The sequence below is a fragment of the Eretmochelys imbricata genome, chromosome 5, assembly GCF_965152235.1.
Source record: "Eretmochelys imbricata isolate rEreImb1 chromosome 5, rEreImb1.hap1, whole genome shotgun sequence".
NCBI classification, from domain to species: domain Eukaryota; kingdom Metazoa; phylum Chordata; order Testudines; family Cheloniidae; genus Eretmochelys; species Eretmochelys imbricata.
The window spans coordinates 129,522,636-129,550,237 of record NC_135576.1 but is presented as its reverse complement, the minus strand read 5'-3'; the positions used below and the strand labels follow the sequence as shown (position 1 = coordinate 129,550,237).

Genomic DNA, 27,602 nt, shown 5'->3' with positions numbered 1-27,602 from the left:
AGTTTGCTATCTGATCTATCTAGTTGAGTGCTTATGATGGAACTTAAATCCTTTCCTAGTATAATCTTTGTTAAATGCTACTAGTTTTTTTAAGTATCAGAAAGGTAGCCGTGTTAGTCTGGATCTGCAAAAGTGGCAAACAGTTCTGTGGCACCTTATAGACTAACAGATATATTGGAGCATAAGCTTTCATGGGTGAACACCCACTTCATCGGATGTACATAGTGGAAATTTCCAGAGGCAGGTATAAATATGCAAGCAAGAGTCAGGCTAGGGATAATGAGGTTATCCCTAGCCTGACTCTTGCTTGCATATTTATACCTGCCTCTAGCTTTTTAAAAATATCCTTTAAAGATTTAGCTTGTCCTTGCCATAAGTCATAAATTGTACCACTGATGGCTTCCTTTCCTATCCATTCCCATCAGGATCCAAAGATCAAATATCTACCTGGAATCTACTTCTGTCCCTGGAATACCATATTGTTTCAAAAGAATATTTGCTATCCCTTATTGCGATTTCTTAGTGCACTCTGTAATGGAAAGTACCTGGTGAAATCACTTTCTCTTGTCCCCACATATCTTGGGGGGGGGAGGGGGAAGCAACTTTATGAAGGAGAACCAGACTTATTTCAGCCACCTATTTTACAATTAGGATCACTTAATTTTGCCATTCCTCAGTTTGAATGATTCTCTTTGGTCACTAGTAACAGAGGCTGTGAAAACATTAACAACTTCCTCCAGTGAAAGTACATTAGCTACTATGTCTGACTTTTAGGCAGAAGACTATTCACCTCTTCCTAATATAGGGGGGCCAGTTCTCAGATTATCTGTATGCAGCTTAGTTTTATTACGCTAGTTCCCTGAAAGGTGGTCTGCAGTCAGAAGAACTGTGTGAAATCCCATTTTTGCTAATGCAGACATTTTATCAAGATGCAAAAGGACTACTTCTCTTCTAAATATAACATAAAGGGCCACAGTCACTTTTGGTATAACAGGCAAAATGCTATTCACTTCCATGGAGATGTTCCTGCTTATTGTGTCAGTGAATCAAGCCCATAGAATTTAGGATTAGTTTATGCTGAAATCATAGTGTTTATATTTTGCCTCTACACTTTATAAACCCTGCAGTTATATTAAACAAACAGAAAGTAAACAGTATTCTATGAAAACTTAGGCTTATGATAGACTTACTTTAAGGAAGTCCCCAAAGATGATTGGTTTTCTTACAAAGTAATCTGGGTCAACTGGGACTGCAAAATGTTTGCCTACAAATTAAAATTCTAGATTAGATAGGTTTTTGTAACATATATTTACATGTCTAATGTAATACAAATGGAGTAAGTTGATTTCCTTACTGGCCATTTCAGATAACATAGAATGAAAATACTGTTTATCTTCACTGTTGATGAGGCGGTCATGGAATACTCTCTGACACTCATGGCAAAAGAGTCTGAAGATCTGCGTTTGGTCTCTGACTGCTCCAGGATCACATTGGAGAATGCCTGTGTGTACAGTACACGAATAATACTTTCACTAACATAACAAATTCTGATCTTCACTTTCTAAACACTGTTGAAACAAACATTTTAAAAACACTGGAAAGATAATTTACGATTGTGAAAAGAATTTCCTGGATCAGTTGCAAAGGCCTTAGCGGTAGCTGAAGATTCTGAGTGCCTCAACAGGATCAGACACTAATTAGAAAGAAACATATTGAAGAAAAGGGGCATGTTACACTGAAAATTGAAGTACACATGAACATCTGGAGAGAATGTTTACACAAGATGAGGTGGTTGTAGCAGGAAGGAAAGAAGGAGGTAATTAAATTGCAAGACATTGTTATGTAAATACAGCAAAAGTACAAGATTAGGAATGAAGCAATCAAGCTCCTATTTTTATGTATACAGAAACAGAGTTAAGAGCTGACTAGCTTTACAGAGATGGTGGCAAAAAAAATCACAACTGGGAAGTTAATAGAGGATATGGCCTATATAGAAGAGATCAGCAGAGTAAAAGTGGAGGGAATATTGAATTTATTATGATTGTTATTAATTCTAACAATATTGTACATATACACCATCTACCAACATCATCTATCTCACACAAAACATCATAAAACTATTTATAATGTTCTTATAATATTTATAAGAATATATATTGCACACAAGCACTGACGTGAAACAAACAGAGATTAAAATACTAGGAACATAAAATTGGTTTTATGGATCAGACATCTAATTAAGTATTTTGCCTCCAGTATTGACAAGTGTCAAATGCTTCAGAGGAAGACTAAGACCTCCCCCCTAAAGAATACACCAAGTCCACTGTGTAGTATCATACACTGAGGGAAAAAATTCCTTCTTGACTCCAGCAATCAACCATTTTATGCCTTGAAGCATAATATTTGATTATCTTATTAGGTTAGCTTAGATAACCTAGTAAGTAATAAAACTGTCCTGCCCTAGCAGTCTATCCGAAGTGAAGAATTCCCACAATGATGAACTTCACAGGTTGGCCATATGCTGAATTAAGTCTTACGAGTTTTATTACCCTTCAATTTCTTTAGGGACTTTAGATGTCCACTCATTTTTTTATTTTGGGACAGGTAACAAAGGAAGAGTAACTCCTCTTTTATTATATCTTTCATAATTGTGAACAGTCTATTAAACTTCCTCTAACTTTTCTCATTTAGAATCTGAATAATCCTAGTCCTCACAATCTCTTGTGCAGTGTGTAAATCCAAACATATGTCTTACAGTCTGTCATAAATATAAAGGGAAGGGTAGCCACCTTTCTGTATACAGAGCTATAAAATCCCTCTTGGCCAAAGGCAAAATCCTTTCACCTGTAAAGAGTTAAGAAGCTAAGGTAACCTCGCTGGCACCTGACCCAAAATGACCAATGAGGGGACAAGATACTTTCAAATCTGGGGAGGGGGGAAGAAGGTTTTTGTCTGTCTGTCTGTGTGATACCTTTGCCGGGAACAGATCAAGGATGCAAGCTCTCCAACTCCTGTAAAGTTAGTAAGTAATCTAGCTAGAAAATGCGTTAGGTTTTCTTTGTTTTTTGGCTTGTAAATTCACTGTGCTGGAGGGAATGTAGATTCCTGTTTTTGTGTCTTTTTGTAACTTAAGGTTTTGCCTAGAGGGATTCTCTATGTTTTGAATCTGATTAACCTGTAAGGTATTTACCATCCTGATTTTACAGAGGTGATTTTTTTACCTTTTCTTTAAATAAAATTCTTCTTTTAAGAACCTGATTGATTTTTCGTTGTTCTTAAGATCCAAGGGTTTGGGTCTGTGTTCACCTGTACCAATTGGTGAGGATATTATCAAGCCTTCCCCAGGAAAGGGGGTGTAGGGCTTGGGGGGATATTTTGGGGATGGGGGGGGAAGACGTCTCCAAGTGGGCTCTTTCCCTGTTCTTAGTTTAAATCGCTTGGTGGTGGCAGCGTACCAGGTTTTTAACCTAAGCTGGTTCCCAAGGCAAGAAAGAAATCTGTGCCTTGGGGAAGTTTTAACCTAAGCTGGTAAGAATAAGCTTAGGGGGTCTTTCATGCGGGTCCCCACATCTGAAACCTAGAGTTCAGAGTGGGGAAGGAACCTTGACACAGTCGTTGGTGCCTTCCTCTGAGCGGTTTCATTTGCTACTCTTTATCTTTAGAGACAGCACAATCAACTATGGGGGAAACAAAACACAGAAACACAACTACATGAAAAAGCAAAGGGAGGGCAGAAACAAACAGGGAAACGAGAACACCATTTATCTTCTCTAAGCAGCCACCAGATGCACACACCATCAATCAAAGTCTGCACGTGAAGGGGTAAATGTTTGAAAGACTTGAGAAGTGCAAGTACAGATGTGCATGTAAACAAGAAAGTGAACAAATAGGCGGCGGCGGTGCATATAACGGTGAGAAATGTGTGTAGGGATAAACAAAGCATGTGCTTGCCTAAAACCGGAGCTTGCTCAACTGAGGCAGGTTGGGGACATGGCTCAGAAGACAAGCATGCATAACTTAATTTTAAAGTTGTGCAGATGTTATTAGGCATATGCAGCTTCAGCCTGATAGCAAGAGGCATCATGAGGCTTATTGTCATTTCCTTGTAGACTGTCTGGTTAAAACACTGCCATACGAAAGAGGTAGCAGCCGAGTTAGGAATCATGTTAGCCTTCCTATGGGGAGACAGAACTGAGTCTATGAGTTCCCCAAACAGTCTCCTCTCTCAAAGGAAAATAAGGTAAAGTGGATGTCTGTGCCTTCATCACTGGGGTCTGGCCTCTTAGGATGATCTCTCCTGTATCCAGCACCACCCCTCCCTCTCTGTTTCCCACTGTACCATTGTAGCACCAACAGCAGGAGTTTTTATCTAATACACTGGTGAGTGTTTTACAAGGACTTTCCATTCGCTGTTGTGTATCTTAGGGCATGAGGAGGAACTACTCTAACTTACAATGACTCAGGGACCCTTTCTCCCACTTTCACCAACAGCAGATGAGCATATTTTACTTAGAGCTAGTGGATGCAAAATACGCAGTCTGAACTTACCCAGTTCATACACTCATTCAGCCACCTTCCTTAGAATCAATCAGGTAGGCTTTGTGGGCACTTACACAGCTCCTGTCTAATTTCTCCTACCTTTCAAACAAGGGCAGGGTTTGCCTCTTTCTATATAATGTAGAAATTGGAGGAAATCATGATCTCCTCTTAGATATATTGCAAGCAGAAAAAAAGGCTGAACAAAGAAATTATTCATTGCAAATTATATCCTTTTCTCTAGTAAATAACAAATTTCAGAAGATATAATACTGAAATAGAGAATGTGAACTGCTTAGAGTCTCCTCACTGGACAGAAAGACCACTGACACCTGAAAATACACTAGAGGAACTAGAAAAAATACCATGTCAAAACCAAACACGTTTTACCTTGCACACACTTTGACAAATCACGTAAATTAAATACATAATGGGATTTTGCAGGTGTTGGGAGAAGATCAATGCTCATTCTTTGATATATTTCAACAGCAGCATCTACTATACTTGTTGCAGTCTGCTTTACTGCTGGAGAGAATTCAGCCAAAAAGCCCTTTAAGATTGCCTATATCCAGAACAACAACACAAAAAGTAAGAGACACTTTAGAACTAAACATAAGGGACATTTTTATTTTCTTTGCAGTCATAAAATGCTGAAAAGTTTGGTTTTTATTGAAATGAGCTGTGAATCCAATCTGTAATAATTTCAAGATATTTAATTTGAAAAGTTAAGATACTATATTAATTTGATCAAGACTTTAAACAATGGGTACCCAAAAATTAGACTCCTAAAGCCATGTTTAGACACCTAAATAAGTGGCTGGATTTACAAAAGTGCAGCACACCCAGCGGCCATCAGTCAAGTATTGTGGGTTTAGCTGGGGTGCCAAGGGGAGTAGCTAGAGTGCTTTGCACTATGGCTCTTCCGGGCTGCAGGGTAGCATACTAGGAGCCACACAAGGGTGCAATAAATCGGAGCAGTCCCAGGGACAATGGTAATTTATGCTGGTGTCCATGCCAAACCCAAGAACAGACCAGAATTAGGGAGAAGCAAGGGCAGCTGAAAGCGACCCTTACTGCACCTGAAGAATCCTTTTATGAGGCACAGCTTGGAAGCTGGCCCAAGGATCTCTTTGGCCAGAGGACAGAGATGCAAAATAGGGTATTGAGTGATGGGTTAAAACGAGTGTGGAGGATAAAAAAAGAAGTGCACGGAGGGAAAACTAAATCAAGCACCCCAAACAAATGTGACTTTTAAGAAAATATTTTGGTGACTCAAAAAAACAAACAAACTTCAAGTACATGAAAAAACATATAAGGAAAAACATCTGATCTATCAAAATAAACAGAGAAGTGACACTTGTCTGTCAAAAAGCTGTTGACTGAGTTACTGGAAACCAGTGAATACATAGAGACCCATCGTCCTTGGGCATAAAGGTGGCAGGATTGGACTCATAAAAAGGAAAACTCCTAAAAAAATATTAAGTTATGAGAGTGTTCCCAATAACCTAGAAGCAGGGCACTATAATAAATATCAATATTTATCCATCCTTATGTTCAATTATGCACGGCAGCTATTGAATAATGCACAAATGTTAGACAATTTTTAGCCAATTAAAGTAATATGTTTACAGAAACTGAAGAGAAGAAGGAAATATTTAAGGTTATATTTAAATAAAGAAAAAGACACTGAACACAACTGAAATAAAAATACCTTAGAAGGTTAATGACTAATAATTTTAAATATATGCTTCTTCCTGGCTCTATGGGCTTGATCCAAAGTCCACTGAAGTCAGTGGAAAGATGCCTCTTGACTTCAGAGGGCTTTGGATCAGGCTCTTTGTGCATCTAGCCTCAGACTCCAAAATCAAATTTCAATTCACTTTAAGAATTTGCAAAAGTTCCAATGTGACACATATTCCTAAACTCTTAACTATAGGACCACATTGCAGTATGACAGAGTACACAGATGAATACGTTTTCGATTCCTTAGGGCCACGCAGAAGTTGCTACTGACCTGAAAAATTTGTTTAAGGCTGTGCTCCGAGGGTGTTGGAAGGCACAGCATGGCAAAGTGTCTTATGAAACGTGGAGTTACTGGATTACGACCACCGCCTGGGGGTGCACAAGCTGATGCAATTGTTACATCCTACAGAAGGGAAATTCAGGCACAATTTGCACCAAACAGAATACTCAGTAATTTGTTTAATTATGCAAACACTGTTACTTATACATTTAGTACCCATATCTTTAGCAAGCTCCTGGTAAAGCAAATGTGATTTTCCCCCATCCCCTCTTTTTTTTTTTTTTTTTTTAAAACTGGTATTCAAAATAATTCATTTATGAAAGTCCTTCAAGCACAACAGCATGTCCCAGAAGAGACATGGTCAGTGCTGGCCAGCTCATTACTCCTCTTTCCCTACTCTGCCCAGTCCCCATATTTTGTCTCACACAGTCACACATAAGAGAGACATTAACTAGAGTAGTGGAGTCCCCCATCCTATAGCGTTCTCACTGTGGGCTACGTTTTGATTGCTCGCAACTGACCACACAGTCGCAGGGCAGGGGAAAACAAGGAATCTCCCTTCCTGTAGCATGGCCCAAATGAGGCCCATGCAAAATTGCAGCTCATTCACTCAGGAGAGCACAAGCGTTGCTACTGTGTTGCTCTCTCCTAAGAACAATGGGCCAAAAAAGGGGTGGAGAAGGCTGGAGAGTAGACAGAGCCATGGCTGGCAGGAAAGTGAGGTATGCTGGAGACACTTAAACGCTACAGTAGACCATTCTCCCCACAGCATACCCAGAGAGCTTTGGGAGGCATTCTGTGGCAGAATATTTCCTGATGCTCCCTCAGGGTGTCACAGATCCACACTAACTTAACTAGGGTTGTCAACTTTCTACTCGCACAAAACCAAACACACTTGCCCTGCCCCGTCCCTCCTCCAAGGACCCGCCCCTTCTCTGAGTCCCCACCCCTGACTCACTCCATCCCCCTCTCCCTCAATCAGTCACTGTCCCCACCCTCACTCACTTGCTCATTTTCACCAGGCTGGCTCAGGGGGAGGGGGTTAGAGTAGGAGTGGGGTGGGGAGGAGGGCTCCGGCTGTGGGGCCAGATATGAGGAGTTCAGGGTGAAGGAGGCGGCTCCGGGCTGAGGCAGTGGGTGGGATGCGGGGGGAGGGGGGGAGTTTGCGGGCTCTGGGGTGGGGCGGGGATGAGGGGTTTGTGGTGCAGGAGGGGGCTCCAGGCTGGGAGGTGGAGCTGAAGGGTTTGGAGTCTAGGAGGGGGCTCCAGGCTGAGGCAGGGGGTTGGGGTGTGGGAGGGGATATGGGCTCTGGGCTGGGGATGTGGGTTTCATGGTGGAGCCAGAAATGAGGGATTCAGGGTGTGGGAGGGGGCTCTGGGCTGGGGCAGGGGGTTGAGGTACAGGGGGGGTGAGGGCTCCGGCTGGGGGTGCAGGCTCTGGTGTGGGACTGGGGATGATGGATTTGGGGTGCAGGAGGGGGCTCTGGGCTGGGACCGAGGGGTTCGGAGGGCAGGAAGGGGATCAGGGCTGGGGAAAGGGGCTGGGGCATGGGGTGGTGAGGGCTCAGGCTGGAGGTGTGGACTCTGGGGTGGGGCTGGGGATGAGGTGTTTGGGATGTGGGAGGGGGCTCCAGGCTGGGACTAAGGGGGTATTAGGGCTGGGGCAAGAGGATGGGGTGTGGGAGGGGTTTGGGGTGCAGGTCCTGTTAGCACTTACCTCAGGCAGCTCACGGAAGCAGCAGCATGTCCCCCCTCCAGCTCCTACATGGAGGCACGGCCAGGCAGCTCTGCACACTGCCCTGTCCATAGGTACCATCTCCACAGCTCCCATTGGCCACAGTTCCCGACCAATGGAAGCTGCGGAGCTGGTGCTTGGGCAGCACATGGAGCTCCCTGGCTGCCCCTATGCCTCGGAGTCGGAGGTGGGACATGTCACTGCTTCCGAGAGCCACAAGGAGCCTGCCTTAGCCCCATTGTACTGCCAACCAGACTTTTAACGGCAGTGCTGACCAGAGACACCAGGGTCCCTTTTTGACCAGGCGTTCTGGTTGAAAACTGGACACCTGGGAACTCTATTCAACATGGGGAGGGGCCTTGTGGCTAAATACCATAGTTTACCCCTATATAGTATGTATATCTACCACATTACTACAGCTTAAACTTGAAATCCTTTGGTGGGAGCTACACATTGTGAGAAGAAAGGAAATTTCTTTCTGAATGATAGTAAGAAGTTGCCCAATTTCAAAATCACTCTGCAACCTAACCTTCTGCTGCTATCCTATGAACAATACAGATGTTGGGTGCTGGGACTGGGACATCTGAAGAAATTCAGCCAATCATCAAACTGTACACTTGACTTCAGTCTATATACTGGTCAAAAATGGTATAAAAGTCTTGGCTGATTTTTCTTAACAGTCCAATCTTTGTTCTGAAATGCTTTGATAATCTGCACAAACACTGGGTTTCAAATGACAACTCAGTTACTAAACTAAGAGTAGAACTCTAGAAGTGGGTAGCTGCCTCTTTTGAAAACAGTGTTTGAAACAAAAAGTTAAAACAACATCTGTTTTAACACTTCTTTTTGACAATCCCTTCTTCAGTTTATTTGGAGTTTAGGCATATCAAAAGACTTAGCCACAATTGCAAAAACAACCCTAGGTCCAACCGTCAACTTCTGGCAGCTGAGGAATGGAATTCTCTCTCATCAAATTCTTGGCTTGTGGCTGAAGGCAGAGGAATGTATGCTATATTGCAAGGGAGGAAAGAAGAAAGACTTACTGGCTAGTATCGGAGTCATTATTCAGAGAGAGGGACTAAATCCAGAAACTGACATCTACGCCAACACCTTCAAGGGTTGTTAGAAGAAAATCTCAGACCCTCATTCCCTGGACTGAAAGAAGCTTGAAAGCTACAGGAACAGCACATACTTCACACTGTTCTCCTGTTATTGCCTCAAGGAGCAGCGATAATGGGCTTCAGAGGGAAATGTGTCCTCCTTGGACAGAAGGGAACGGATGGCCAGGATCCCCTGGGGGACTAACTTGAAGGGGAAAGGAGTCCAGGAGAGCTGGCTGTATTTCAAGGAATCCCTGTTGAGGTTACAGGGACAAACCATCCCAATGAGTCGAAAGAATAGTAAATATGGCAGGCGACCAGCTTGGCTTAATGGTGAAATCCTAGCGGATCTTAAACATAAAAAAGAAGCTTACAAGAAGTGGAAGGTTGGACATATTACCAGGGAAGAGTATAAAAATATTGCTCGGGCATGTAGGAATGAAATCAGGAGGGCCAAATCACACCTGGAGCTGCAGCTAGCGAGAGATGTCAAGAGTAACAAGAAGGGTTTTTTCAGGTATGTTGGCAACAAGAAGAAAGCCAAGGAAAGTGTGGGCCCCTTACTGAATGAGGGAGGCAACCTAGTGACAGAGGATGTGGAAAAAGCTAATGTACTCAATGCTTTTTTTGCCTCTGTTTTCACTAACAAGGTCAGCTCCCAGACTGCTGCGCTGGGCATCACAAAATGGGGAAGAGATGGCCAGCCCTTTGTGGAGATAGAGGTGGTTAGGGACTATTTAGAAAAGCTGGACGTGCACAAGTCCATGGGGCCGGACGAGTTGCATCCGAGAGTGCTGAAGGAATTGGCGGCTGTGATTGCAGAGCCATTGGCCATTATCTTTGAAAACTCGTGGCGAACCGGGGAAGTCCCGGATGACTGGAAAAAGGCTAATGTAATGCCAATCTTTAAAAAAGGGAAGGAGGAGGATCCTGGGAACTACAGGCCAGTCAGCCTCACCTCAGTCCCTGGAAAAATCATGGAGCAGGTCCTCAAAGAATCAATCCTGATGCACTTGCATGAGAGGAAAGTGATCAGGAACAGCCAGCATGGATTCACCAAGGGAAGGTCATGCCTGACTAATCTAATCGCCTTTTATGATGAGATTACTGGTTCTGTGGATGAAGGGAAAGCAGTGGATGTATTGTTTCTTGACTTTAGCAAAGCTTTTGACACGGTCTCCCACAGTATTCTTGTCAGCAAGTTAAGGAAGTATGGGCTGGATGAATGCACTATAAGGTAGGTAGAAAGCTGGCTAGATTGTCGGGCTCAACGGGTAGTGATCAATGGCTCCATGTCTAGTTGGCAGCCGGTATCAAGTGGAGTGCCCCAAGGGTCGGTCCTGGGGCCAGTTTTGTTCAATATCTTCATAAATGATCTGGAGGATGGTGTGGATTGCACTCTCAGCAAATTTGCGGATGATACTAAACTGGGAGGAGTGGTAGATACGCTGGAGGGGAGGGATAGGATACAGAAGGACCTAGACAAATTGGAGGATTGGGCCAAAAGAAATCTGATGAGGTTCAATAAGGATAAGTGCAGGGTCCTGCACTTAGGATGGAAGAATCCAATGCACCGCTACAGACTAGGGACCAAATGGCTAGGCAGCAGTTCTGCGGAAAAGGACCTAGGGGTGACAGTGGATGAGAAGCTGGATATGAGTCAGCAGTGTGCCCTTGTTGCCAAGAAGGCCAATGGCATTTTGGGATGTATAAGTAGGGGCATAGCGAGCAGATCGAGGGACGTGATCATTCCCCTCTATTCAACATTGGTGAGGCCTCATCTGGAGTACTGTGTCCAGTTTTGGGCCCCACACTACAAGAAGGATGTGGATAAATTGGAGAGAGTCCAGCGAAGGGCAACAAAAATGATTAGGGGTCTAGAACACATGACTTATGAGGAGAGGCTGAGGGAGCTGGGATTGTTTAGCCTGCAGAAGAGAAGAATGAGGGGGGATTTGATAGCTGCTTTCAACTACCTGAAAGGGGGTTCCAAAGAGGATGGCTCTAGACTGTTCTCAATGGTAGCAGATGACAGAACGAGGAGTAATGGTCTCAAGTTGCAGTGGGGGAGGTTTAGATTGGATATTAGGAAAAACTTTTTCACTAAGAGGGTGGTGAAACACTGGAATGCGTTACCTAGGGAGGTGGTAGAATCTCCTTCCTTAGAGGTTTTTAAGGTCAGGCTTGACAAAGCCCTGGCTGGGATGATTTAACTGGGAATTGGTCCTGCTTCGAGCAGGGGGTTGGACTAGATGACCTTCAGGGGTCCCTTCCAACCCTGATATTCTATGATTCTAAGGGGTGTCAATGCTAAACAGGGCTAAAGGGTAGGCAGTGCAGAGGGATGAAAATGGAAGTGTTCTGGAGGATCTCACACACACACACACAAAGCTCAAAACTTTGGAGTGTGAATACAAAGGTACATTTAAAAAATCCAAGTGATGTTTAGAAGCAATGCAGAGTTAGAGCACATTAACCGTACACAAAGAATACAATTAACTTTATCAAATTCACAGGATAGTTAGATAATCTAAAAGCTGGGATGACCTGTATTTCTTTCCAAAATAGTTTCTCTCTGTCATAGAATCCTCCAAAATCTTGGTACTGTCGAAGTAGCTCAATTGGAGGCTGAGAACCATACCGATCCAATTTAGGCATGTTTAGATCATCCACAAACAAAACAACTCTTTTTTTTCCTGGTGCTCCTAAGAAATAAAAATATAAAAGGCAGACAAATCAGTGCTGGTAATTTCCATTTATGAAATAAAAATTCCAGTTACAAAAAATAAAGCCTTAGGCTATTTACACTGAGCCCTGGTCTACACTACAAATTTATGGCAGTGTAACTACGTCACTCACATCCCTGACTTAGTTATACTGATCTATGTGTATACTGACCTATGCGTGGTGTAGACAGGGCTATGTTGCCGGGAGGGCTTCTCCCCTCTACACAGCTACCGCCTCTCTGAGGTGGAATATCTTCGCCAACGAGAGAAGCTCTCCCCTTGACATAGGTTGAGTCTTCAGTAAGTGCTATGGCAGCTGTAGCAGCCACAACTTCAAAGTGCCGACTCCACAGCCACTTTTAGAGCACTAGCTTGAGCCCCACCAGCCCAAGTCTGTCGATCCGGGCTGGGAGGCTTGCTCCAAAATGCTGAGAAGACATTATGGAGGTGCCTTAGCAGCTCCACAGTTAAGGTAGCATTGAGTTTCCCACTTAAATTGTTTTGTGAATTCAAATTCTGTGAAACTGTGCACAGAAATCATTCTTAAACACGGTCTATTTCAAGGAGAACACATTTTCATTTTTCTAGGTACTTGTCACACTCTTTAGAGCCTTCTTTGTACAACTTTGCAAGACATTAAATCACTCCTGTTGGTAATTTTTCCAGAGACCTTAATGGTTTTTGGGGATCCCTAATGTAGCAATATCAAAAATACCAAATTTCGAACAGGACTTCAGCCTAAAGCCCAACATGGTAATTTATTGGGAAAACTCAAAATACAGTTATCGAGCTTCTTCATCACAAACCTGTTTAATATTTTGCCATGAAGACCAATGAAGCATTGCATCTTCATGAAGGATTTATTTTCTCACACATTGCCTCCACAGCTCACTGCCGTGTTTTCTCCGGTTCCAAGGCTTCATCCCTTGGTAGCTCCTCACCCTAGATGCCACTGTGCCATCCATGCCCCACAGACTGTCTTGAATGTGAAAACATTCCACACTGGAAGTCCCAGGCTGACATACCAAACTAGATCCATTAGACCAGGTCTACAGTCTGATGATCCACAGGAAACTGGCAGATAGAGAATCTGCTTTTGTAGTGGAGCTACAAGCTCTGCTTCTGAGACAGCATTGGCTGCATGACTCCCACCCTCCTTGTCTACTGCCACCATGTCTTAACCCATATTACACATAAATGAACATCATGGGGGTAGGGAAAGGGAGAGAGCTACCGAGAAAGTTGCTTGAGAAGTAGAACCTGCAGCTCCACTAGGGAGCCAGCTCATCTCTCTGAAAAACCTTTTGCAGTTTGCCGGCGGGAATCTATCAGACAGACATTCCAACAGCCAAGGATTATCATTACAATTTAGACACAGAGGTCACGGCAGTCATGGATTCTGTGACTTTACTGGACCTCCCTATCTTCTTTGGCTGTCAGGGATTGAAGCCAGGGCTGGAGGCAGCACTGTGCACCCCTGCCCTGCAGCTGGGGCTGGAACCAGGACCCTGCAGCCCCTGCCCCGTGGCCTGGACTGCAACAGGAGCCATGCGTCCCCCTCGCAACTTCGCAGGGCCTTGCACAGTCTTCCCCACCGGCTGTGGCCATGGCTGCACACCCCTGTCCTGCAGCTGTGGCCAGCTCCAGAGTGGGGGCTGCGCCCCTCCCCTTCAAGCCTCAGTCCTGCAGCTTCCGCCAGGGGCTGCAGCAGGGGCTGTGCATCCCCCTCGCGGCTTCCCAGAACCATACATCCCCCTCCCCCCTGCTGCAGCTGGGGCTTGGAGGGGGCTGCAGCTGGGGCTGCACACCCCTGTCCTGCAGCTGAGGTCAGCTCCAGAGTGGGGGATGTGCACCTCCAATGGCTCTGCCCCACGCTGAGGCCGCTGGAACCAGGGCTGTGCCCCCTGCCATGGCAGGGGGATCAGCCTGTCAGTCTGTCCCCGTCCCCCCATAGGATTCTATCCCTCCCCTCTACCTAGCGCTGTCCCCTGGTTATTTTTAGTAAAGTCACACACAGGTCATGGGCTCCATGAATTTTTGTTTATTGCAGGGAGGCTGGTGTGCAGGGTAAGGGGGTTCAGGAGAAGGCCTGGGGATTGGGGCTCCTAGTTGACTCCCCAGCCTCTTCTGCACACTCACCCCTACTTCTCTATCTAGACCTGTTCCATGGCTCCCAATGTCCTGCCCAGCTCCCTAGTTCCATGGCCTCCTTCCATCCCCTACTCCTCTAACTCTATTCTACACTGAAATAATTTTAATATTCATGTATTTTAGTTAAGTTTAAGAATCCACAATGTACACATCATATTTCCCATAATCACACTCAAACACACAACCTGATATCTGACCACATAGTTTTTCATGTTCATGTACAAATAATACATTGCAGATTTGGCACTAAACATATGTATCTTAATCTATCCAAAGCCAGAGTTCAGGTTGTGCATTTGAGTATAATTACAAAGAAGGGGGTGTTTGCACTGTGGGTGGTTACATCTTAAAACTGAAAGGGAATTTGCTGTGGAGTGGAAGAGTCTAGAATTGTGTTTAGTTATTGTGAATTGAGGTTGGAAAAGGTGTGAACTGAGGCGGGTGTGGATGTTGTTGATTTCTTTTACTTTCAGTAATTTTGTTGTAAGAAATATACTTGAGCAAACTTAACTCTAAGATAAGGATGTTTTTAGTGTGGAAAATGTAAATATATCATTCAAGAATCCCCTTGTAAATCATTGTATATGACAACTTTTCACACTACTCAATATTATAATAACTGTTAACAGATTTTAAAGCTTTTGTACTTCAATACTGACCTCAAGTGTAAAACTGCAAGAACTACATCATTTAATAGAAATGAAGCTTCACTTCTTGTATTCCAATTTAACAATAAATTTTCCTGGAAGTTAGCCCTCAGAAACATCATACTTTGAACTAAAATACCAGACACACATTTTTATACTACTGCAATTAAGATAAGCAAATAGATAAAATTAAAAATCATTACCTAAAATATTTTTTCTTTTCTTTTCTAATTTGGATTCGATAATCTCTTGTGTCCTAGCAGATGATGTCTGAGCAGAGAAGTTTAGGTAAACAGGAACATAGCCTGCTTCTTCTTGTATTTGGTTTAGCAATCCCCTTGCAACTACAGACTTTAATTACAAAAAAAATAAGTAATAATAACTGCATTATTCACAAAGTTGCACACACACACACACACACACACACCCCCTCTCTTTATGGTTCTATTATGCAATCACTTTGGTAAATTGCACAGTCCTACAACAAATAATATAATGAAATTAATCAAATGAGTAGAACAGTGGGCCAGATCTTACTTCCACTCTCAGCCTCTCCCCTGATGATCCTCTCTAGCTCCATAGGAGCAGAGTGAATACCCCTGAAATCTGTCCTCCAGCTATAGGAGTACAGGAGCCATTGCTGTTTCCTATACTGTTTCCTGGCTGTTGCTTAGGAACAAAGGAATCACCATACTAGATCGAACCAGACTCCATCATCCATCTAATTTAGTATCCCATCTCTAACGGTGGTCAGTACTAGCTGCTTCAGAGAAAGTATGTGCTGCAGTAGGCAGTTACAGGATAACTTGCCTGCAGTTTTATTTTTATTAGTTTCCATTTTCTCTTCTTGTGGATCCTAACATCGTGTTTGCTTTTCTGACTGCTACTGCACACTGAGCAGAGCTCTTCATTGAGCTGTATGCAATGATGCCAAGGCCCCTAACCTAAACTGTTTGTTAATTTAGAAGTCCACAAGGTTAATTTAGAAGCCCACAAGGTAGTTCAAATTATTCCCTCCACTGAGCACTGCTTTGCATTTGTCAACACTGAATATCATCTGCCATCATGTCGCTTATTCACTGAGCTGGGTCAGGTCCCATGAAGTTCCTTAGTCTTCTCTAGTTCTGACTAATCTAAATAATTCTGCATCATCTGCAAAGTACGACACCTAACTTGTCACCAGGTATTAAACAACACAGGACCTAATATGGAATCTTGAAGCACCCTGATGTTAACCCTTTACTATAACAAAAATTGCCAATTTATTTCCACTCTTTGGTTGCTGTCTCTTAGCAAGTTTCTGATCCATGACAATACTTTGACTCTTAAACCTTATTTTCTTTAGCAGCTTCTTTTGTGGGACTTACTTTGTCAAAGACCAAATAAATTATGTCAATTAGTTCTCCTTTATCCACTGTTTTTTGGCACTTTTGGAGAATTCTAGCAGATCAGTGCGGCTCAATTTTCCTTTGCAGAAGCCTTGCTGTTTAGACACTATCGTATTATGATTTCCTAAATATGTCATAATTCTGTTTGTAATTGTTGTTTTAAACAATGTACCAGATATAAAAGTAAAGGTTACTGGTCTGCAGTTCCTTGGATCATCCCAAACACCTTTTAAAAAATATAGATACAACATTCGCTACCCTCCAATCATCCAGCACAGCAGCAGATTTTAATGGGACATTTCATATTTTAGCCAGCTGCTCAGCCAGTTTTTTCTTAAATTCCTTCAGAACTCTTGGCTTAAAACCACTTGGACCAGGTGACTTTTTGCTTCTTAATTTATCTGTTTGTTCCAGCCCCTTTTCTTTCGATGTCTTAATCTTTAATAGCGCATTGTCAGTGTTACAGGAAAAGAGTAGTTCTGGGATTGGCATCTCCCCAACATCTTCTGTAGTGAACACTGATAGTAAAGCAATCGTTTAGCTTCTGCATCTTAGGAATCCACCCACCAACCCGCTGCCCAACCACCTCTCCTTACCTCTTCCCTCAGGAATCCCCAAACCTGTATCCCAGTTGCCCCTTTCCCTCAGAAGTTCCCCTGCCCACATCCCAAATGCACTCCCCTAACAGCCCTGTCTTAATTAATACTAAATGTAATTCCTTTGATTGGCTGAGTGAAGGTAGGCCCTTCACTCAGCTCGGTGCCCTTTCTCTGTCGCTCTGTAATGCCACAACTTTTGAAAACCACATCAGATCAATTTTAAAACTTCAGGGAATATTCTAGGCATCAACAGGCAAGACCCTACTGATTTTGCTGAAAAGCCTGATTTCCACTAAAATCACCATTTGGCCCATCAGGATACAGGGCTCAGGGAGTGACCTCAAAGAGGCCTGTAGAATGGGAGCAGAGTCACTCTGGACAAGGATGCAGGTAGTGATCTTACAGAGGCCTGTGGGAAAGGAGCAGTGTCACTCTGGATACAGGGGTGAGGCAGTGACCTCAAGGTTAGGGTGAGAGTGAGGGCAGATTCCTCTCCCCACTCTGGTCACCCCACCCTCACCACCCAGCCGGACCTCTTTCTCCTGCTCCTCTCAGGCTCTCTCCAACCAGACCTCTTGCACCCCACCCCCACTCTGGTCAGACCCCTACTGATTTGGAAGATAATCTGACAATCTGAAAACTGGAAAAGTTTGATTTAAGTGGACATCAAAATTTTCCAATTTTCATCCAAATCAGTGAACTCTGACCAGAGTTGGGGGTGGGGGGAGGGAGTTGAGGGATCCAGCTGTAGTGGGGGTGAGGGTCTGGCAGGGTGTACAGGTCAGCCTACATAAGCAACCAAGTGTGTGACCCTCCAGTGTTAATCAAGTGACCCTATTGCTACCCAAAGGATTCTTACCTTGCCGACCCCAGTAATTCCTGTGAGCAATACGGAATGTCTGACGGCTAACAACTTTTCCATTAAGTAGCCATAACGCACAGTGTCTGTGGTTGGAACAAGCATTTCAAAAAATGGCACTTGTCTACTGTACTTGAAAGTAGGTATAATCCTCTCCCAGAGATCCAGTCGTCTACTATCAAAATCCATGTAAACACTCCACAGATCTCCAGAGGTTGGAAGCTAGAAGGACAAAATAATCCTAAACAGTACTTCATAATAATAATAATAAAAACATTATATCTTAAAATTCAAATGCCTTTACATCTCTGCATTCTCCAGTGACATGTAGTAAACCAGTAACTGAATTTTCATCTTTTCCATGCTGTTCTCTATTCGGTTATTGCCCAGACTGATTGCAGAATCTTACATTTAAATATTTTGGTGATTCTTTATCACGAATAGCATGCAGGCACCATGCTCATCTGGTTCCATACAAAAATGACACCAAACTGAAGAGTATTTGATTGATCAAATGACTCTAAGTATTAAAGGTTTCAGAGTAGCAACCATGTTAGTCTGTATCTGCAAAAAGAAAAGGAGTACTTGTGGCACCTTAGAGACTAACAAATTTATCTGAGCATAAGCTTTCATGAGCTACAGCTCACTTCATCGGGTGCATTCAGTGGAAAATACAGGAGGGAGATTTATATACACCGAGAACATGAAACAATGGGTGTTACCATACACACTGTAACGAGAGTGATCAGGTAAGTGATCTATTACCAGCAGGAGAGCAGGGGGGAAAAAGCCTTTTGTAGTGATAATCAATGTGGGCCATTTCCAGCAGTTGACAAGAACGTGTGAGGAACAGCTTGAGGGTTGGGGGGTGGACTGAACATGGGGAAATAGTTTTACTTTGTGTAATGACCTATCCACTCCCAGTCTTAATTCAAGCCTAAGTTAATTGTATCCAGTCTGCAAATTAATTCCAATTCAGCAGTCTCTCGTTGGAGTCTGTTTTTGAAGTTTTTTTGTTGAAGGATTGCCACTTTTAGGTCTGTAATTGAGTGAGCAAAGAGATTGAAGTGTTCTCCGACTGGTTTTTGAATGTTATAATTCTTGACGTCTGATTTGTATCCATATATTCTTTTACATAGAGACTGTCCAGTTTGGCCAATGTACATGGCAGAGGGGCATTGCTGGCACATGATGGCATATATCACATTGGTAGATGTGCAGGTGAACGAGCCTCTGATAGTGTGGCTGATGTGATTAGGCCCTATGGTGGCGTCCCCTGAATAGATATGTGGACACAGTTGACAACAGGCTTTGTGGCCCCTTGTGGCATGTAGTAGTTTAGATGGTTTAGTGTCCTTTTTCTTTTGTAGCGAAGCAAAGTGTGTGTGTTTAAACGGCTTGTCTAGTTTTTGTAAAGTCCAGCCATGAGGAAGTTTGTGTGGAAGGTACGTTTTTTATGAGAAACTCCCTGAAAAAGCACAAGAACAAATCCGCACAGACAAAGCCCTAGAATACCCCTGGTCGGGGTTCCATCTGCTACCCAAGATCCATAAAACTGGAAATCCTGGACACTCCATCATCTCAGGCATTGGCACCCTGACAGCAGGATTGTCTGGCTATGTAGACTCCCTCCTCAGGCCCTATGCTACCAGCACTCCCAGCTATCTTCGAGACACCACTGTCTTCCTGAGGAAACTACAATCCTTCGTGATCTTCCTGATAACACCATCCTAGCCACTCTGGATGTAGAAGCCCTCTACACCAACATTCCACACAAAGATGGACCATAAGCCGTCAAGAACACTATCCCCGATAATGTCACAGCAAACCTAGTGGCTGAACTTTGTGACTTTGTCCTTACCCATAACTATTTCACAGTTGGGGACAATATATACCTACAAATCAGCGGCACTGCTATGGGTACCCGCATGGCCCCATAGTACGCCAACATTTTTATGGATGACTTAGAACAACACTTCCTCAGCTCTTGCCCCTAATGCCCCTACTCTACTTGCGCTACATTGATGACATCTTCATCATCTGGACCCATGGAAAAGAAGCCCTTGAGGAATTCCACCATGATTTCAACAATTTCCATCCCACCATCAACCTCAGCCTGGTCCAGGCCACACAAAAGATCCACTTCCTGGACACTACAGTGCTAATAAGCGATGGTCACATAAACACTACCCTATACCGGAAACCTACCGACCGCGATGCCTACATACATGCCTCCAACTTTCATCCAGACCACACCACACGATTCATTGTCTACAGCCAAGCTCTACGATACAACCGCATTTGCTCCAACCCCTCAGACAGAGACAAACACTTACAAGTTCTCTATCAAGCATTCTTACAACTACAATACCCACCTGCTGAAGTGAAGAAATAGATTGACAGAGCCAGAAGAGTCCCCAGAAGTCACCTACTACAGGACAGACCCAACAAAGAAAATAACAGAACGCCACTAGCCATCACCTTCAGACCCCAACTAAAACCTCCCCAACGCATCATCAAGGATCTACAACCTATCCTGAAGGATGACCCATCACTGTTACAGATCTTGGGAGACAGGCCAGTCCTTGCTTACAGACAGCCCCCAACCTGAAGCAAATACACACCGCAAACACACACCACACAACAGAACCACTAACCCAGGAACCTATCCTTGCAACAAAGCCCGTTGCTAGCTGTGTCCACATATCTATTCAGGGGACACCATCATAGGGCCTAATCACATGAGCCACACTATCAGAAGCTCGTTCACCTACGCATCTACCAATGTGATATATGCCATCATGTGCCAGCAATGAATCCCCTGAACACCCATTGTTTCATGTTCTCTGTGTATATAAATCTCCCCATTGTATTTTCCACTGAATGCATCCGATGAAGTGAGCTGTAGCTCACGAAAGCTTATGCTCAAATAAATTTGTTAGTCTCTAATGTGCCACAAGTCCTCCTTTTCTTTTTTCTAAATATTAAAGGCAGCGTTGCTTGCTGGATCGCTGGCATTGAGGACTGCCCCACCTTTGTGAAGATATCTGTGGAAGAGTGTCAGCTGATGGGGGTGCTGCAGAGAGGCCAGCAAACCACCCACACTCTGAACCCCTTCCTTCAGCAGAGTAAAGCTCCATGAGCTGGTATCAATCTGGCAAAGCTCCTCTTCTGTGGCTCCTGAGAAGATCTCCTTACAGCTGAAGCACCATCTCACCATCTGCTTGGCCTGCTTCCCCAGCTCCACAATTTGGGGTAGTGCCGAAACACAGGCAAGGAGGCAGCCCAGTGGGCCCATTCCCAGAAAAATCCTGTGTTTTGTTTGTTTTCAAATGTCCTCCATGGACAGAATGAGAAGGGAACTGCTCAACAATGACCCCAAAGTGGCTTCAAAAATAATTGGAAAGGGATTGCTTGGGGGATGGCCAAACCCTGGAGACTTCATGGAGAAGTCTATGGGCATGTCAACATAGAGACATTCAGAAAAGTTAAGGCGAATCAACTAAAGCTGTGGAGTCAATGCATATAAGTTAAAACATGTTAACTCCTCTCCCTGTATGGTTGCTCTCATTCAGAAGCAAAATGGCCTTAGTTGGGAGAATTAAGTTAGAGTGAACTAAACCACTTTACTCCTGAACGAGAGCCTCCACGTGGAGGTTAACACTTGAATTTATGCACATTCACTTCACATCTTTAGTTGATTCGCCTTAACTTTCCTTAATATCCTCAGACAGACAAGCCCTAAATTGCTTCCTGCATATCCTGGAGAAGAGGTACAACCCCAAGTGTTTTGGATTAGGGGAGAGATAAGGATCCAGAAAAATACACTGTATATCATGGATGTCACCACTTCTAGGTTGGAAGGGGGCAGCTGTCTAACAAAACAGAAACAAGAAAAATGAAGCTGCAGGAGGAATTTAGGACATTACAATTAATGATTCTCCATTGCCATGCACCTTGGGCTCCATTCACAAAAGAACTTAGGCACCTAGCTGCCACTTTAAGTGCCTAAATGCCAGAATCAGGCATGAGTGGGATTCACAAAGCCCCTGCTCAGCTGCCCCTGAACCCTCCAGAACCTAAATTTTTGCAGTAAAAGTTCCCTAGGCACCTATGTTTCTGTATCTGTGGTCACCCCATCTCAAAAAAGATATACTGGAATTGGAAAAGGTTCAGAAAAGGGCAACAAAAATGATGAGTGGTATGGAACGGCTTCCCTATGAGGAGAGATTAATAAGACTGGGATTTTTCAGCTTGGAAAAGAGACGGCTAAGGGGAGATATGATTGAGGTCTATAAAATCATGACTGGTGTAGAGAAAGTAGATAACGAAGTGTTGTTTACTACTTTTCATAACACAAGAACTAGGGGTCACCAAATGAAATTAATAGGCAGCAGGTTTAAAACAACAAAAGGAAGTATTTCTTCACACAATGCACAGTCAACCGGTGGAACTCTTTGCCAGAGGATGTTGTGAAGGCCAAGAGTATAAGAGGGTTCAAAGAAGAACTAGATAAGTTCATGGAAGATAGGTCCATCAATGGCTATTAGCCAGGATGGGCAGGGACGGTATCCCTAGCCTCTGTTTGTCAGAAGCTGGGAATGGGCGACAGGGAATGGATCACTTGATGATAACCTGTTCTGTTCATTCCCTCTGGGGCACCTGGCATTGTCCACTGTTCGACGACATGATACTGGGCTCGATGAACCATTGGTCTGACCCAGTATGGCCATTCTTATGAGCATACGCACTGCAACCCCATGCCAGGTGTCCAGACACCTAAGTCCCCAGAGCAAGAAACAGGGCAAGATAAGTGTTCCTCTGCCTAATTTGTCTGTATGGCCCAATCCAGTAAGTGTGCTCAGACCTCGCCTACCAGATCAGGCTCCTATTAGGAAGCATACACACGGCAGGGGGGGTGGGAGTGGGGAGGAGGATGACCTCCCATATAACTTTTAGCCCAGAGGTTAGGGTACTCACCTGGAATGTGGGAGACCCCCATTCTGCCTGAAGGGAGAAGGGATTTGAACGGGGCTCTGCCAACTTTCAGGTGAGTACCCTAGCTACTGACCTATTGGGTACTCTGAGGTGGGGCTCCCTCAGTCTCTCTTGTTCAAGCTGCTCCACTGTGGAAAAACAATGAAAGAATCCTCCCACTCCTTTTCTCCCTCACCACCAGCTTCTTGCAAAAACCACAGAGGCCCTCAACCCAAGAGAGTTGGCAGCCAAGAATCCCCAACAAAGGGAGGCACCTCCCTGCAGCATGGACATAAGCACCTATCTCCGAGAAAGTGGTGGGGCTTAGCACACACCTCTCAGTTTGGCCTCTTCAATTGGCTGGTTTAGGCAAGGAGCCGCCTAGCTTGCTGGCTTTAGTGAATCCCCTGGAGAGGCACCTCTCTCTTCCCATTCATTGTATAGGGAGCCTAGGTGCCGAACTCAGGCTTTGTGAATCCCAGTTACCAGGGTGACACCCAACATCACCACGCCTACATTTCTTTGTCAATCTAGCCCCTCCTGTCATGATTTACACCTGTATAGTGTGAGTGCAAAGCAGGTGTGAAATTCTACCTTTCTAATTTGGTAGCACTTTGTCCTCACTTTGCATCAGTGTAAATGACTACACAAAGTAAAAAGCAATGAAGAATCAGGCCCTGGGTCTTTAAAAAAAAAGTACCACAGCATCTTTAATGACCACAAATGGTTAGGACTTAGGTTTAAGAAGGAAAGATCCTTTCTGCTACCTCTGCTTGTTACATTATCCCCCTACCTCCCTATGTATAGAAGCTACTGTAAATGCCGTGAGTCAACTTGTTTCTTTACCTTGGCTTCAGGATTGTCCTCAAACTGTTGTCTCACAAATGTATCAAAAACATCCCAGTAGTTTTCCATTAAATTTCCACCCAGTGACCATAAATAGCAGAAAACAAAAGTCTGGCAGACTATGGTTTTTAATTTTGATTGGTCCTATAAAGAAGAAAGATAGTTCATACATTTTGTACATTACTTTTCATTACATCAGTGTCTTAAAAAAAGCCCTGCAGTCATGAAAGCTGAATTAGTATTCAGTACTAACAATACCCATGGAGACTAAGCTCTGCATGTTCTCAATCCAATTCATTTAAAAATGAAAAATGAAAATGAAAAATGTTCAACTTATGAGCCCACCTGGTCATTCTGAATAACACACTTCACAAGTCTACAAACTGAGCTCCGTGCAGCTGAGGTAGGAGACCAGAAGGCTTGGGGAAGGGGGTACAAGGGGCTAGGACTACAGGGAGGGAGGTATTTTGATAGTATTTTATTTTAAAATGCACTTTTAAATGCAAATTCCAATTTACTCCAGTTAAAACTAGTTTTCAACATTGGTCTAAAAGCTAACATCCCACTGAACAGAAAGATACCAGTGCCCTTCTAAACAAAGAAACGATCATTTCTGAATATCAGTCAGTTCAGATAATTAATAGATTTCATGATTTCAAATCAAACAACACAAGCTACAAAACAAAAGTTATTGAACATAAAATGCGATTATTCCACATTTAAATTTTATACCAGAATTGTAAGTAAGTAAGTAAGTGTTTTCTGCATATCTTGAGTGTATTATATAGTAGTATGTTAAATGCTTATACCATTTTAAGATCAGGGCCTCCTTTTTCAAACAGCAAAGACTCCAGTAAACAACAAAGCGTAGTAACTTTACTGATGTCCACTTGTGGAATAGCTTGTGAGCACTTTTTATTGACAAACTTTAGACCATCATCAACATAGCGACAAAACAGATCAAACAAATGCTGTTTTGCTTCCTCATTTAACTAAAATGAAAACAATATTTTTATGAATACATTTTCAAAAAATTGTTTTGAACAAAGCACACATCATAATAACAAGCTGTACAGCATCCTTGACATCCAGAATATACTGATAAATTTTGTACACATGCACACTCAACACATTTTTATATATTATAGATATACAAATGAAGGATTACACTGACAGACGTGTTCCTCCAACCCTGACTCACGTGAGTAATCCTTCTTCTCATGATTTATTCCACTGAAGACAAATAATGAACTGGAAATTTTCATGAAGTGCATGTTAGATGCATGTTCTGCATATTTTTATATATTTTGTACATTTAGATTCCTACTTTATTACAGTTAATTATAATTACTGGTTTATTAAAATGTTACTCTTCATAATAATTTTATTTAATTAGTTAAAATAAATAAATAAAAGTGTAAATCCTTGATATTTATTAAATATTAAATATCTGTTGCTAACAAGCTCTTTCAGGGGGAGATTTGGAAGTGTTACATCAGTACGTAAAACTAACTTTTCTGACACTTACTTTTGCAAGACCTGCCATCCAAGTCTGTACATATGGGATCCACTTCAGCTCCTCAGGGTCAATGTATACCATTCCACATCGGCTAACTGTTGCAGGTGAGGCAACCCTCAGATCTTGTACCTGAGGTATATGGATATTGCATGTAAAACATTATACCGTATATTTCAAATGCATGTAACAGAGAAGGTATATTTCCAGTTCCCTTCACCCTGAGTTAACTTGTGGACAGGCATACAAGTACAAACTGCAATCTACCACCTTATTCATTTTTATTCCCCATTAGCTTCTTGATCTTCACCCTCCATATGCAATTTCCTCATTCCGATCAGAAGACAAAAATGCATAACTGGTAAAGGAGTTTCTCTTTTTTTGGCATGCTGATTCATCACTATCCACCAGAGAGTAAATTACGATCATATTCACATAGGGAACAGCTTTACTTAGCAGTTACGCCAAAAACCAAATTAGTTAAGCATCAATAAATAGGTCTGCTAGTGAAGTGGTTTGGAAACCATGGAAAAACTGTGTCAACAATTTAATATAGCAACTAAATCAGGTTTTTGACATGACAAATCAGGAGAGCGCTCATAACTGCCTTTCAATTTATTCTTTACACAAGAGAGCTTTTCTAGAACAGCTAGAAACGTGAACACCTCACAAATCCTTGGCCACTCTGGAGAGAAAGCTAATGCACAATTTCTTGAATACGTGCAGGTCACTCTTGGCTTGGAGAATTCACTGTTTCCAGAACATTAGTGGATGTTATTTCTATTTAATCATAGCCGTAAGAGTTCTTGAACACTTTGATGCTAGGCTCCCAATGCAATACTCATAATTAATAATATGTAGTATTTTCCCAGTTACATCTAGCCAGATCATCATGTCAGTGATCATATTCAACAACCAGAATGCATGCATTTTCAACAGTAATGAGGCTTTTCAATTTGATTAACTTTGGTTAGTTGTTTTCATGGCTGTCTGAATAGTTGCAGCAGTATACTTATCATCCAACTAAATACTGATTGCAATGGAGTACAGTAGGGATGAATCTGGTCTAAAATATCTAGACTAGCTAAACGATACTTAAGTGGGATGTAAGAACCAGAGGGTTTAAACATAAAGGAGGGAAAAGAATTGCTTAGAGTGGCACAATGTTGAGGGTAATAAGGTAATGAAGCGAAACTTAATCCTGACAGGATATCAGAAGAAAATTCCAAACAGTGAAATCTGCTCGGAATCTTTCTAGCTCTCTTTTTTTATGATCTATGAATGATGATATTATGTCAGAAAGGCAACTCAGTTTCTGGGTAAAAATAAGATTGTGTGATCAGGTGACCAAGAGAGATACAATGAAATAACAAGAGTTACTCAAGTCTAATATTAGCTTCTAGGTAACTACCTGATGGCAAAGACTCCTTGGCTTTGACCCTGAATTGCTAACATGTGAAAGAGAAGTCATTCTGGAGAAATCCCCATTCTCATCCTCCATAGAGAGAAAAATAGAGACAGACCAGGACAAAAATTACAAACAAACAGATATGGCTAGATTGTCGGGCTCAATGGGTAGTGATCAACGGCTCCATGTCTAGTTGGCAGCCAGTATTAAGCGGAGTGCCCCAGGAGTTGGTGCTGGGGCTGGTTTTGTTCAACATCTTCATTGATGATCTGGATCATGGGATGGATTGCACCCTCAGCAAGTTCACGGATGCCACTAAGCTGGGGGGAGAGGTAGATATGCTGGAGGGTAGGGATAGGGTCCAGAATGACCTAGACAAATTGGAGGATTGGGCAAAAAGAAATCTGATGAGGTTCAACAAGGACAAGTGCAGAGTCCTGCACTTAGGAAGGAAGAATCCCATGCACTGTTACAGGCTAGCGACCGACTGGCTAAGCAGCAGTTCTGCAGAAAAGGACCTGGGGATTACAGTGGATGAGAAGCTGGATCTGAGTCAGCAGTGTGCCCTTGTTGCCAAGAAGGCTAATGGCATATTGGACTGCATTAGTAGGAGCATTGCCAGCAGATCGAGGGAAGTGATTATTCCCCTCTATTCGGCACTCGTGAGGCCATATCTGGAGTATTGCGTCCAATTTTGGGGGCCCCCACTACAGAAAGGATGTGGACAAATTGGAGAGAGTCCAGCGGAGGGAAACGAAAATGATTAGGGGCTGAGGCACATAACTTATGGGTAGAGGCTGAGGGAACTGGGCTTGTTGAGTCTGCAAAAGAGAAGAGTGAGGGGGGATTTGATAGCACCCTTCAATTACCTGAAGGGGGGGGTTCCAAAGAGGATGGAGCTAGGCTGTTCTCAGTGGTGGCAGATGACAGAACAAGGAGCAAGTTGCAGTGGGGGAGGTCTAGGTTGGATATTAGGAAAAATTATTTCGCTAGGAGGGTGGTGAAGCACTGGAATGGGTTCCCTAGGGAGGTGGTGGAATCTCCATCCTTAGAGGTTTTTAAGGCCCGGCTTGACAAAGCCCTGGCTGGGAT

At 43.2% G+C, this 27,602-nt stretch overlaps 1 protein-coding gene across 1 annotated transcript in view; it reads right to left on the bottom strand.

The window, feature by feature from the left end:
- The window catches only part of DNAH6 (dynein axonemal heavy chain 6), a 182,414-nt gene that overhangs the window by 103,070 nt on the left and 51,742 nt on the right, over positions 1 to 27,602 (bottom strand). The window contains exons 35-44 of the mRNA XM_077818058.1: positions 25,100 to 25,234; positions 24,396 to 24,578; positions 23,587 to 23,730; positions 17,764 to 17,985; positions 15,121 to 15,268; positions 11,941 to 12,098; positions 6,551 to 6,682; positions 4,927 to 5,098; positions 1,355 to 1,501; positions 1,191 to 1,264 (exon numbers count right to left, since the gene is read on the bottom strand). Of these exons, the coding sequence (XP_077674184.1) occupies positions 1,191 to 1,264; positions 1,355 to 1,501; positions 4,927 to 5,098; positions 6,551 to 6,682; positions 11,941 to 12,098; positions 15,121 to 15,268; positions 17,764 to 17,985; positions 23,587 to 23,730; positions 24,396 to 24,578; positions 25,100 to 25,234 (1,515 nt within the window). The remainder of the gene's footprint in view (positions 1 to 1,190; positions 1,265 to 1,354; positions 1,502 to 4,926; positions 5,099 to 6,550; positions 6,683 to 11,940; positions 12,099 to 15,120; positions 15,269 to 17,763; positions 17,986 to 23,586; positions 23,731 to 24,395; positions 24,579 to 25,099; positions 25,235 to 27,602) is intronic.